Source organism: Zerene cesonia, chromosome 24 (assembly GCF_012273895.1).
Source record: "Zerene cesonia ecotype Mississippi chromosome 24, Zerene_cesonia_1.1, whole genome shotgun sequence".
NCBI classification, from domain to species: domain Eukaryota; kingdom Metazoa; phylum Arthropoda; class Insecta; order Lepidoptera; family Pieridae; genus Zerene; species Zerene cesonia.
In genome coordinates, this window is record NC_052125.1 from 692399 (window position 1) to 706599 (window position 14201).

At 35.7% G+C, this 14201-nt stretch overlaps 1 protein-coding gene and 1 long non-coding RNA gene across 2 annotated transcripts in view; both read left to right on the plus strand.

Annotated features, from left to right (window-relative positions):
- Positions 1 to 4360, plus strand: part of LOC119836533 (diacylglycerol kinase 1) — a 67440-nt gene extending 63080 nt beyond the window's left edge. Inside the window, exons 21-24 of the mRNA XM_038361908.1 lie at positions 1674 to 1809; positions 2193 to 2261; positions 2829 to 2941; positions 3522 to 4360. Of these exons, the coding sequence (XP_038217836.1) occupies positions 1674 to 1809; positions 2193 to 2261; positions 2829 to 2941; positions 3522 to 3614 (411 nt within the window). The 3' untranslated portion in view covers positions 3615 to 4360. The remainder of the gene's footprint in view (positions 1 to 1673; positions 1810 to 2192; positions 2262 to 2828; positions 2942 to 3521) is intronic.
- An 8103-nt stretch (positions 4361 to 12463) lies between these two features.
- The window catches only part of LOC119836459, a 4264-nt gene continuing 2526 nt past the window's right edge, over positions 12464 to 14201 (plus strand). The window contains exon 1 of the long non-coding RNA XR_005288099.1: positions 12464 to 12559. This is a non-coding gene — a long non-coding RNA (uncharacterized LOC119836459). The remainder of the gene's footprint in view (positions 12560 to 14201) is intronic.

A 14201-nucleotide genomic window follows, 5' to 3' on the forward strand; every position in this document is an offset into this window, starting at 1 on the left:
CCCCACCTAACTGGCACCGTTTAGGAGGACCGTGCGATTTTGCGTTGTATGAAACTTGGAAACCAGAGGTCAGAGTGCGATTTTGAGTATGCAGGCGTATTGTGCGGCCCAATTGAAGCTCCTGTGCCGAGTTTCAGCGGGATCCGATAAGAGATGGCCGTTTTAGCATTTGTATGGGGGCGGCCATTTTTGACGCCATTTTGAATTTTTTTTGCGCTCTCTGGTAATCGCTCGAGGTCTAGTCCAAAGTTTGTTCGAGCACCCCATGTGCGGCGGCTACCGTTAGCGCGGGCCGTCGACCGTCTCGACGGAGCAGGGAGAAAGTTCAAGATATCGGATTTTTTTGGATATTCTGGGACCTGGGCGAGTACGATCGTGCCGTTGGTGTGTTTCCGCGTTGCGCCACCTCTCCGAAATTTACGTTTGAAATTTCGGGCCAAAAATGGAAAAATTCGAGAATCTCACTTCCGGATTCACCTCCCTGGTAGCGTCCCTAGTCGGTGAGCATTTTTTGTTCCGACACCCCCCGCCTAAAGTGCGCCGTTTAGGCGGGCCGTTGGATTTTGCGTAGTATGAAAGTCCGAAACGGGGGCTCGGATCGCCACGAACGGGGTGCCGATCGATTGGCCGGCTCGCGGAGAGCGCGTGTGCTGAATTTGAGACGTAAGGATTCATAAATGGCGATTTTGGCAAAGTATGGCGGCCATCTCTTTTTCGCGAAATCGGCCATTTTTTCGACGCGCCTGGTGATCGCCGATGGTCTTGAGCATTTTTTGTTCGAACACCACCCCTCTGCGAGCCACCGTTTCCGCGGGCCGCCGGGCGTCGAGCTGGTCTTCGAGCGACGCGAGTTCTCTATATTTTTCCGCGGGTCGATTGCGGCTCCTCTATACGTTTGTGTCAAAATTATCTCCACTTTTCGCCCGGTTTCCGAGAAAAGCGATGTCAGTCAGTCAGTGGGTGTGTAGCTTTATATAGTATAATAAAAAAAAATATATCTTATTTAATCCAGCTGTAACAAGTACATACCTGACGCCAATTGACGCGCCGGCCTATGCCATCCGCCCAAGTAAGGTTTAAGATTATATTTCGCTTAAAAGCGCAGGCGCAGTTCGTCTCGGGCTATAGGAGCCTGTATCGTGTATACGCTAGGAACGTCATCGTAGAGTTTAAGATGTTTTCTTCTCTATGAATACATTTTATAGTCAACTTAATTTAGAAAACGCTGCCATTCTATCACCCCGGTTATGTCGGATCAATATTGCGGGTAGAAAATATATCGTAACTAAACTATATCAAAAAATTGGTCCGTTGCGACGAAAGACAAACTGATATACTTTCGTATCTGTACTGTTAGTGAGTTTCGATAGTGGTAGTTAAATACGGTTCGGCATGAAATGAGCCAGCTCGCACCGGGGAAGTAGTAACGTGGTACTGTGTTTCATTCGAAAACTGAAGTCCCATCCTTTTCCTTTCCCTTCCCAGTTCTTTTCTTTATTCCTCTTGCCAAGCTGCTCATATAGTCGGCAGTCCATTTGTAGAGGCGTAAAGTCTTCAATCGAGCTTACGCCTCTCCAAATGTTCATGGGCAGTCGTAGCGCTTTCCATCAGGCACCCACCAGCTCCATTGCCGACTATGACTTAAAAAGTAAGGATTGTCGCGTTGTGCGCAGTGCGACGGCGCAGCCCTGCCGCTGCGGCGCGGCGGCGCGCTGCAGGGCGTGGCGCTACTCAACATCCCGTACGCGCACGGCGGCTCCAACCTGTGGGGCGCCGGCCCGCGGCCCCACCTGCCCGACAAGCAGCAGGGTAACGCACACACTACACTAAACACACTACATTTAACACTCACACTACATACTACACTAAACACTCACTCTACACAATACACACTACACTTTGCACTACAATTGCTCTACACTCACACTACAATACACTCACACTACACACTACACTCACACTATACACTACACTTGCAGCATTAACTGCACACTACACACTTAGACAGTTTTATGCAAACGTGGTGAAGATAATTTTATTCTATTTATTTATCCTTAAAAAGATAATAAAATAGCTCACACACGATAAAATTTGTTTCGAGTTGACCAACTATTTTTTTTAAAGCGGGTGCCCTCCGTGCAGTAGATTTTTTTAATTTTGTATTGAATTGAGCTATTTCTTTTTTTTTTCAGATATTGGCGACAAATTAATTGAAGTTATAGGTCTGGAGAACTGTTTACACATGGGACAAGTGAGGACCGGTAAGGATTTTATACTCCAGCTAAAGGATGGACATTCAGTTTCGAGAATGTAATGAAACAAACATTTGATGTACAGATATTTAGAAATTAATTTCTAAATAAACAAATATTCATTAGATTTTAATTTCAATTTAACTTAAGTATGCTGATAAAGAATCGAGTTACCAAATACTTTCATACTTCTTTGTATGTGTCCTATAGTTACATTCGTTTTTTAAAGTCAGTTAAATATCTCCCCATGTCCACGCTCGCTGTAAAGTGTTCGAAACGTCTGGTTAAATAATCAATAAAACGTGCTTTAAATCCGTTAAAAGGTGTTTAATTTCTAAATGTATTATACTCGCGTAAAATTAAACACAGGCAATACTAACTCTTAATTAAGCTAATACATAACTCGTCTAGATTTTACCTATTTCGTGACCTTTTACCAAATTCTAATGATCCAAGTCTCAGATCACAATATATAACTCGTCTAGATGATCTATTTAGTGACGTTTTACCAAAGTCTAATGATCATAAGTTCCAACTACTTTTCTTATATATTTATCTTAACAATTTCGCCGCTAGGTCTCAGGGCATCTGGACGTCGCCTGGCGCAGTGCAGCTCGGTCACAATAACTACAAAACGCACGTTTCCGATGCAAATTGACGGCGAACCCTGGATGCAGACTCCGTGCAAGGTGACCGAAGTCAATTAGTTGATTTGAATTTCAATTTGATTTGGGCTTTACTGTCGAAATCAAAAGTCATTTATGTTTAATTATAAACGACTAGCAGTTCGCCCCGGCTTCGCCTGTGGTACATATCTATACTAATATTATAAAACTGAAGAGTTTGTTTGTTTGTTTGTTTGTTTGTTTGTTTGTTTGTTTGTTTGTTTGTTTGTTTGTTTGTTTGTTTGTTTGTTTGTTTGTATGAACTCGCTAATCTCTGGAACTACTGGTCCGAGTTGAAAAATTATTTCAGTGTTAGATAGGCCATTTCTTGAGGAAGGCTATAGGATATTTATATACAACGGGCGAAGTCGGAGCGGGCCGCTAGTATAACCTTGGTCACTCAGCGAATTTGCAGCTTTCTTTCAAGAATCTTCAAAATCGGCCCAGTATTTTTGAATTTATCCATTACAAACATACAAACAAACAAACAAAAATACAAGTTCTTCCACTTTATAATATTAGTGTAATAATTGATCTTGAAACGTTGGTGATAAAATAGCTCGTACTGGAAATTAAAGTCTTTCTAACGGATTCTGTATTTCAGATAACAATCACACACAAAAATCAAGTTCCTATGCTAATGGGGCCAGCGCCTGAGAAGGGAAGAGGCTTCTTCAAGCTGTTCACACAGTGCTAGCCGTCCTGCTCACTCATTCCGTACTTACGTGTAAACGAAGGGGACGCATATATGTCTCTTACTGTTGTTTATGTCCAAATGTTTATTAGTAATATTGAATGTTATAAGGGTAACGCTTAAGCCTAAGGGAAATTATAGTTTTCTTCGTTAACGCATATAAAAACTGCTGATACAAAACTGATTAGACTTTTGTAAAATGCATTTCAAACGTACACTGCTTCACGCATTTACATTTGGAAAATTTATTTTGCAATTTTTAGCTTTTGTGGGGGTAGTTAAATATTTTAGAAAAAGTGAAACTACCGTCATATTTATCTATATTAAATTATTATTAAAATATTATAAAACTGAAGAGTTCGTTTGTTTGTTTGGTTGGTTAAATCTCGGGAACTGCTGGTGCGATTTGAAAAACTCACCGTGTAAGATAGCCCATTCATTGAGGAAGACTATACATAACCTCACGCTACCACTTGTACAATCATTAATATAGAATGTTACAAAAACGATTTTTCTACCAATTGAGAGTGAAATAGCCCAAAAAAACTATCCCACGCGGACGGAGTCGCGGTCGGTAGCTAGTTCAAATGATATTAAGCTTATACTCTCGCTTATTCGACTTGTACCAAATGTAGACGTCCATTTTGCTAAAGTTTAATGAATTGATTTTTCGTAAATCTAAGCTTATGATCCCATATCATTGTTTTTCATAAAACACGAGTGTTTTTTGTATAATTTATTTAAAAAAATCCAAGCTACTATACATAGCTGACTTAAATCTTGTGTTTTTTTTATTTTTTATTACATTTTTTATTATTCTAAATGGATAGAAGCGAAAAAATTGCCAAAAAATGATGACAAATCTAAAAAAAATACCTATACCATTTATCGTAATTTATGGAAAACATGTGTGTGTAACTTGAATTGTTACTTATCTATAACTTAAACTTATTTCCATGCTTTTTGTATATAACGTGCCAATTATATGAACGTCCCTATAGAATTTTGTATTTTATAGAGCGGATCCGAATTAAACTTAAATATGTTATATAATGTTGACCAGTCTCAGTAGAGATTAGCCACCTACGCAGGAGATTGTAGCCAACGATGGAGGAGTATACGCTTATAAGCGGTAGGTTATTTTTTTTGTTTATTTTATTCGTTAATTTATTGATTTCTCGGTGCAGTGGTTAGCGTGTTTATTATTGACGTTCTTAGTTCGATTTCTGGTGAACTAACTCTGAGACAGTTAAAGACCTAATTTACTAAAATATGAAACACTAGCTGCACCGCGCGGTTTCACCCGCGTGAGTCCGTGTCCCGTAGGAATATCAGGATAAAAAGTTGCCTATATGTTATTCCAGTTGTCCAGCTGTCTACGTAGCAAATTTTATTGCAATCGGTTTTTGCGTGAAAGAGCAACAAACACACACAAATCCTTACAAACTTTCGCATTTATAATATTAGTAGGATTTTAGTTTAAAAAAGCCTTCCAATTGAATTATTAAGTATTTTATACAAATAATATAAAACTGAATCTATATATCTGAAGAGTGTTCTTATTTGATCGATCGCACTTATCTCAGGAACCACTGGGCCATTTTCATTATTCACAGTTGGATAACAACATGATCCATGAGTATTATAAATCACGTATTTGTAGCAGGCGAAGCCAGGTCGGACCGGTAGTTAAAAATGTACATCGTTCGAGAACTACCCTCGTTTTAAAATCATTTGAGTAAGACAATAATTTCCAACGAAAAAGTGGAAGGAATTTGACAAATTATGTGGTTTTTTTTCGCGAATTAATTGCGCCTTAATTAAAAGCTTTTTTTTTATTTATTTATAAAGAGTCTTCCTTCTTTTTAAAGCCACTGCACTGACAAATGTTAATACTTTTTAAAATGTTTTTAGAATTGATATTTAGTTAAATTTGTTATCATTATTTAATGTTTTATGATACGTTGATACTTTTTATTTTTAGTTTTATAGCATTGAAATGCGTTATAATAATCTCAAAAGATAGCGTGGGGTGCCCCTTAGGCACATGAAACCGAAAGAGTAGAAGAAATTCGATTACTGTGGCGGGAGCACGGGTGGCCGAGAGGCTAGGCGTTGCTACGGTTAGGCAATTTCGAATCCCGCCTGGTGTTCAAATTTTTTCTATTCTTTCTAAATTTCTCACGTTAATACATTTTAGGGTTCAGTTAAATAAAAAAATGAAGATAGCCAGTTTTCATTCTCTTATTGATTTAACAATTTTTTGTTTTGAAACGTTATATTTTTCTATATTTTATTTTTAAATATCTTAAGGATTTTTGCATAATTTAGATGTTTCATGTTGTATTTATCTGAACGATAAATTGTGTATCTTTATTATGATTATATTATTATTATATACGGGTTTTATTCTTAAGTTTATATTTAAAGTAGTTTTATTGTATTTTCATTAAGTTAGTAGGTAATTGAAATATGTTAATAAACTATTATGATATTCTACGTTGCTTGTTATCTAGTTTCGAACTGACGCTGTGACACGTCTGCACTCGGCGAGAGACGATCAAGAAATGGCGGTTTTTTGTATCTACCCTCATTTTGTGTGAAAATTTTATTATATTAATTGTTATTAATATATATCATGCTATATATCAGATAAATGCTCTTTATAAGATTTTGTTGTATTTATTGTTGTTTGTTTCTTAATAAAGTATCTTATATGGTGTTTGCCAAATTAATTCAGAACAATTGAGCTGTTTGTTATGTTTTTTGGGTTCCGTACTGATGCAACGGGACCCTATTACTAAGATTTCGCAGTCTGTCTGTCTGTCCGTCCGTATATCACAATTCCGTGATTGTAGAAATGACGTGGTTGTGAATTGTGAAATATTCAGAGGTGACGTATTTCCGATGCTGTTATAACAACAGACAAAAAATCTAGGTTAATCAACAGTTGTCACGGATATAAATTGTATGGGTGACCAATTTATTCACATTTTCCCTTTAGCTATGGTATTTTAATTGTTTAAATCTATTTTAATTATTTTCCATACATATATAAAACCCGCCATTTTTTGATATTCCGAGTCACACGTCACGGTTCATGGCTTCTAATTGATATTTAAATGTTTACAAAACATCGAAAATATTTTCGAAGCACACAAACGCATTGTTTAATAAATGTTTAATGTATTATGAGTGTTCTGTGTGGTTGTTATTATGTGTATTTTAGATTGGGTTTGTTGGTTAAAGCGCTCTGCTTAAAATGATGAAATTCTTAGGCTGTTCACAAGCACAAACGCTGAAATTTGTTGCTTAATATGTCTACTATATCCTAATTATCAAATAAAAAATCCATTTGTAGAGGCGTAAGGTCTGCAAACGATTTTACGCCTCTCCAAATGTTCATGGGCGATGGTAGCGCTTACCATCAGGCGAACCACCAGCTCCATTGCCGAGGGTGACATAAAAAAAAATATATTAAATACATACAGAAACAAATCCTACAAGCCAAAAGTCCTTAAATCCGTTCGGACTTCAGTCGTTCTTGACTTTTTAGTTTTGGAACTGACGCAGTTTAACGCTTATTTAGTTTCAAGCTTTTTTAAGTGACAGTTTCATTTATTTATAACTCAATAATCAATATATCTCTCCTATTTAAAAGAAAACGAAGGAAAGAAAACGAAACGTTATCAAATTTTTTGCTATTCTTTCAAAATGTCTCATTTATAAAGCATTTTAATGCTATAAAACTAAAAATTTAAAGAGAACGTTGGGTTTGCGATGTTTTCCAAACTTATTTTCCAAACAGAGCTTTAACCAACGAGCCTTTAGCATAGGTTGATGTAATATTTGAATAGATGAATTTAGTGTCATTGCAGTGAAAGCAAATGAAATCTGCGCAGCTTTAATAGTAATAAGTATATTATTATATAAATTATTATAGTTGTAACGAATATATTATGTGCACTGATAATGAGTGGTTGTTTTATTTTTTACTAGCTTTCCCGCGGCTTCGCACGTTAAATTTGGAGTAGTTTATAGATGTTATTATACATATAAAGCTTCCTTTTGAAGCACTCTATCTATTAAGAAAACTGCACCAAGATCTATTGTGTAGTTTTAAAGATCTAAGCATACAGAAACACGCAGAAAGCTGAATACCATAGTGAAGTCCCGTGTCCCCTAGTGGGGTATGGGCCAGATGATATACATCTGTTCCACTGATTGATTTTCTTTGTGGACAAGTAGGTGATCAGCCTTCTGTGTCCTGCCAGACCGAGACATTTTTTTGTGTGTCCCACCCCCTCGGTTCTACGCTCACGCGTTAACCACTGTTCCAAGGAGACGGTCAGGATACCATCCATATTTGGTGGAAATATTGACTTTTAGTGCGATCTGCTAAGGAGTGGAGTTCCCTTCCGCCACCTGTCCTCCCAGAGAACTGTATTATGGCAGAGTTAATATGCACCTTCTAAGACGTGACTTGCCACTATAGACCGCATCTCGGCCTTCCATCAGGTAGGACTGCGGTGAAATCTACCTATATTATATGTTTTTGTGGTAATTCTCGATGCTAGCCTGAAGGGCTACTGCATCTTAGCACGGGCGCGTGGTTGAACTGAGGGCTCACCCTGGTAGCGACACGCTCAAGGGCGTCCCCCCTTGTCGGGGACCAACCTGTCTCATAAACTTTGTTTCATACTATGTAGTAATTTAGTAAAGTAGTAATAACTATTACTATTTAGTAATCAGCTGTATGAATGTTTATGTTTGTTATAGCAAAGCTCATTGTAGAAAAATATCTCATTAGACGTAAATACTTCACAGTTAATTATTAAATGTAATTAATGGAAATTGCACTTTCATAATATACGTTACGGGTTTAAATAAATCGTTATAATGAACTTAATCATGTTTTGACTAGCTAATTCACGCAACTTCGGCTGTTTTTAACATGCTTTTATTAGCTGCACTTGTATGTTTGTAACCGACTCCTTTAGACTCGATTTTGACCCACTTTTATCGGACAGATGTAATTTAAAATTCGTACTCTATGAAAGATCGGTGACAATACAATAGTTTTTGATTATTTTATTATCCTGATTAGGATCGCCAGGATAAATTTCCTTACGTATACTCTGAGTGAAACTAATAAACTATATAAATAATAAATAATAAACTAAAAGGTTGATGCTATCCGTTAGCGAGATTTCAGGTTTAATTTTTAGTTTTATAGCATTGAAATGCTTTATAAATGAGAAATTTTGAAAGAATTGAAAAAAATTGATCATGAGGCGGGATTCGAATCCGCGTTTCTTACCTAACCGTAGCAAGAGATTTAAGTTTTTTTAAACTATATTTGTATTAGCTGCGCCCCGCGGTTTCACCCGTATCCCGTAGAAATATTGAAATAAAAAGTTACCTATATGTTATTCCAGTTGTCCAACTGTCTACGTATCAAATTTCATTGCAATCTGTTCAGTAGTTTTTGCGCAAAAGAGCAACATACACACATATCCTTGCAAACTTTCGCATTTATAATATTAGTAGGATGTCATTTTGAATCACTCTATCTATTAAAAAAAATAACATCAAAATCTATTTCGTAATTTATAAGATCTAAGCATACAATAGACATACATAGGTGGAAAGCGACTTCCCTTTATACTATGTAATAATTCAGTAATCAGCTGATGTATATGTTAATCCCGCGGCGTCGGCCGCAGTTCTGTAATATTGACGGAGATAAGTTGTACCAAAACTTATTAATTTTATTTATTTAACTCAATTATACATGACAAACGAAACACACGAACAATTACACGACAACGACTTACAATCGGCGGCCTTATCACTGTGCAGTGATTTCTACCAGGCAAACGCGAGAGAAAGGTAAAAGAAGCGAAATGTGTATAAAATTTTCATTTTTTTTAAAGAAACACGTTTGCCTCACATGCATACATTATTGTTAGGGTTGCCTGGTAGAGATCGCTATCTAGCGATAAGACCGCCCTTTGTGAATTTAATTTAAGTTTCTTTGTACGCCTGCTTGTTTTTTTATTTTTTACGCAATAAAGAATTTTCATTAATTTCATTCATTCATACATTACATAAAAATTTACTATTTTAATAATAATACCTGAATAACCAAACAAAATTTATTTACATAATATATTATCTATTTAATGTTTATTACAGAATCATTGCGTCTGTACAATCTAAAACTTTAACATTTATTTATTTAATTAGACTTCTTATAGAAGCACTTTTGAAATGTTTATGTGATAGCGGGCAACTGAGCTGGTGGTTCGCCTGCTGGTAAGCGATCACCGCCCGTGAACAGAGCAGAGGTAGTGCCTCTGCGAATGCGCTGCCCGCTTTTTTGGGGTAAGGGAAAAGGAACGGATTAACGACTGGAAAGAAGGAATGGACTTGGACGGGTGAGGAAAAGAAAACGGGCCTCCGGCTCCCCCACTCACCGTACGAAACACAGTGGCATGCCACTATTTCACGCCAGTTCTCTGTGGGGGTGTGGTACTTCCCCGGTGCGAGCTGTCCCAATTCGTGCCGAAGCGTGCTCGACTTCCACAATAAAATGGTCTTTTAAATAAAATCAATATTACATTTTAGTTCTACATAATATGTAACATGTACATAACAATAATGCTAATGAACTGACCTGTGGTTCTTAAGCGACAACATTTTATGGATTGTCATCTTCCATATATTCATTAATGCTATAGTAGGCTCCCTGAACTAATATATTTTAATATAGTTTTTGAATTTAACACTACTACACGATTTAATACTGTGTCTGTTAAAATGGTCGCTGCTTGGCTGACAGGGAGTCCTTTTTGCCAATACTAATGTTTTTATACTTTGTATTAGATGTTAGTATGTTATAATATAAGTGGTGGAATAAGTATATGTGTTCACCCCGGCTTCGCCCGTGTTACATATACAGCCTATATCACACAGTAAAGTTACAGCTTCCCAATTGTGTAAGAATTTTTTAAATCGCTACAGCAGTTTTTGCATAGAAACGTTCCAAACACAAAAATACTAAAGTTTCCTCATTATAATATATGTCCTATTTACCTATTTACCCATGGGAATGAAGCATTTTTCCGGGGTAAAAGCACTCGGGAATAATGTAGCTTTCTTTTGCTGAAAGAAATTTCAATATCGGACCAGTAGTTTAGGTTACAAGCAAACAAAAAAACTTATCCTCTTATATTATAAATATATATTTATATACTTATATATATAGTAGACCAGTAGTAGACCATATAGTACACCAATTGACCAGGAGTTTCGGAGCCTTTACAAACAAAGAAACTTATCCTCATATTTTATATATACATACATATATATTATCTTTGATAACCGACAATAACGAAGTGTGATAACTATATTTCTAATAATACTAACAAACGTTTACGACTGCACGTGTAATATTATCGATGAAAAATTAAAAACAACAATTTGCACGCTTTACGCCCAATAAATGTTACAATGTGGTTCAATTACGTACTTCGGAAACCTTATTACTCAATTAATTGACTTACTAGTTATAACCCGCAGCTTCGCCCGCGTTGTCCTAATAAAATATCGTGGTACAAACTTTCATCCCCTATTTTATCCCCTTGGGGGTAGAATTTATCAAAATCCTTTCTTAGCGGATGCCTACGTCATAACATCTATCAGCATGCCAAATTCCAGCCCGATCCGTCCAGTGGTTTGGGCTGTGCGTTGATAGATCACTATGTCAGTCAGCCACTTTTGAGTTATATATAAACAAAAATAGCAATTTACAAAAAACAAATGAATAACTATTATAGAATTTGGCGACCTTGGCTCATAGAAGCGATCTCTTTCAGGCAACCCTGGGACCTTTGTTTTATTAGAAAATTAGCTTCTGCCCAGGCCTCTGTAATAAAAAGAGCTCTGAAAGGACGACAAGGAAAAACAGACAAATACATTTTCACATTTTGATATATCACTATGGAACTATAAATTATGCTGCTTGTTAAAGAAATTTTAAAATCTGTCCCACAGATCCTAATATTAACACATTCAAACAAACAAGTTCTTTAACCTCATATTATTAGCATTTAATTCAAAATTGTTTATTTGGAACGAAAAAGTATAGATATCATACTAATATTATAAACACATGTATGGATATTTATTACTCTTTCACGCAAAAACTACTGAATCGATTGCTATGAAATTTGATACGTAGGTAACTGCACAACTGGAATAACACATAGATAACTTTTTATCCCGATATTCCTATGGGATACATACTTACGAGGATGAAACTGCGGGGCGCAGCTAGTAAGTACAGATTTAAATGAACTAGAATCCACGTAATTAATATCGTTACTTCTCTACGCGAATATATCCGATTTTTTACATAGATTTATATACATACTAACTGACCCGGCGCACGCTGTTCTGCCTTACCAATTAATTACGGATATAAAAAAAGATGGCCGATTCTCAGACCTACCGACCACACAAAATTTCACGAGAATCGGTTCTGTTTCGGAAGACTATGCTAACTAACATTGTGACAGGAGAACTTTATATACATATAGATATTATACAAAGAGCGACACTCTGTATAGATTTTAATACAAGAAAAGTCCGGTTGTTTCACTAGTATCACACACATATTAGCTTCATTTGACATCACAGTTATGGTATAAATGAATTAATATTCAATTAGGAGTATACAATAAATACGATTAAATAACATCGAATAAAAAAAACGATTTATCGTCGCCCCTTATTATTGCATTTCATTTAGGTTTATAGCTTGTTAATTCTATGCTTCATTTAATATGGTTTGTAATTATTGTATAAAAGAGGTTTGCAGCAGAATAGAATCGTATTTCTCTTTGGACGAAGATAAATAAGCAACAATGAAAAATATATTTGTGGTAAGTTCATTGTCAGCTATTTAGCTATTTATTTGTAGTTAACAATCTGTGTTTTTTATTTGTAAATAATACAGATTTTTAACTACAAATTTTGAATACAAAATAATTTTATCTGCAAAATAATACAGATTCTTAACTAAAAATTTTGAGTAAAAAATAATTTTAACTACAAAATAATACAGATTTTTAATGGCTGTCTATTTTGGGAACCATTTTAACAAGCTTTGATTAGCTTCTATATATATTTGTGTGAAACCGACTCCTTTAGACGCGATTTTAACCCACTTAAAACGGACAGATTTAATTCAAACTTGAATTAGCTAGAATTCAAACTAGAATATTATTTAACTTATAATATTATTTCATGAGTTTATCTCATTACTAGCGGTCCACCTCGGCTTCGCCCGTGGTACATATATAGCCTTCCTCAATAAGCACTAAATATCTAACACTGAAAGAATTTTCCAAATCGGACCAGTGGTTCGTGAGATTAGTGCGTTTAAACAAACAAACAAACAAACTCTTCAGCATTATTATTATTATTATTATTTGTTTTCATGTACTTTTATACATCTCGGGTTTTAACCGGTTAGTGATCTATTACGGGCCTAAGCCAAGTAAATAGATTCATTTACTGATAAAATTAGGAATTAATGTTATCTAGCGATTCCCTACACATGTCTGTTTGTAAGAATTTTCTGACTATCCTACATGTATTTAAAATAACTGCTTTTTGCATATTAATGATACTATACGATGGCAGATTTAAGGCTTCTAATGAACGATGTAATTGTTTAGGAACGACTCCGGTTGTTGAAATTACTAATGGAACTATATCTACATTTTTGATGTGCCACATGCGTATGATTTCGTCTTTTAATTCAAGGTATTTCGTTAATTTTTCGGTTATAGTATTCTGGATGTTGTGGGTATTTGGGATAGCTACATCAATTATTTTTGCTGTTTTGTTAGTTTTATCAATAAGTAGTAAGTCGGGTCTATTATAATGTATTGTTTTGTCAGTTAGTACACCTCTATCGTAATAAAGTTTAAATTTGTTATTTTCTAATATTGTCTCAGGAGTGTATTTATAATACGGTTTAAAAGTTGTTGAAGGGATTAATTTATATTTGATAGCTAGTTGTTGGTGAATTATATTAGCTACTTGATCATGCCTGTGTTTGTAATCGGTCTGAACTATTGATCTACATGCCCCTGTAATATGTTGAATGGTCTCGGATGAACTGTTACATCGTCTACATAAATCAGTCGGTAGATTAGAGATTTTCATTATATACTTTTGATAGTTTCTGGTCTCGACAACCTGGTCCTGAATTGAAATCATGAAACCCTCGGTCTCTGGAAATAACTCACCTCGAGTTAACCACGCGTTCGACGCAACTTTGTCGACGTTTGATTGGCATAAATCTTGGCGGTGTCTTCCATGTAGAGACTTACGGGTCCATTCGTTTATTTTAATTTGATTAATTATGATTTCTTCATTTTTTTGAGTGTTAATATCGTGTAAGTTAAGTGGTGTGAGCTTTTTATCATTTTGTACAACTGCTAAGTGGAGTGTCGATAAATCTGATTTATAATAGAAATATTTACGGAGATTCTTTATTTGGCTATTATGTAAGTT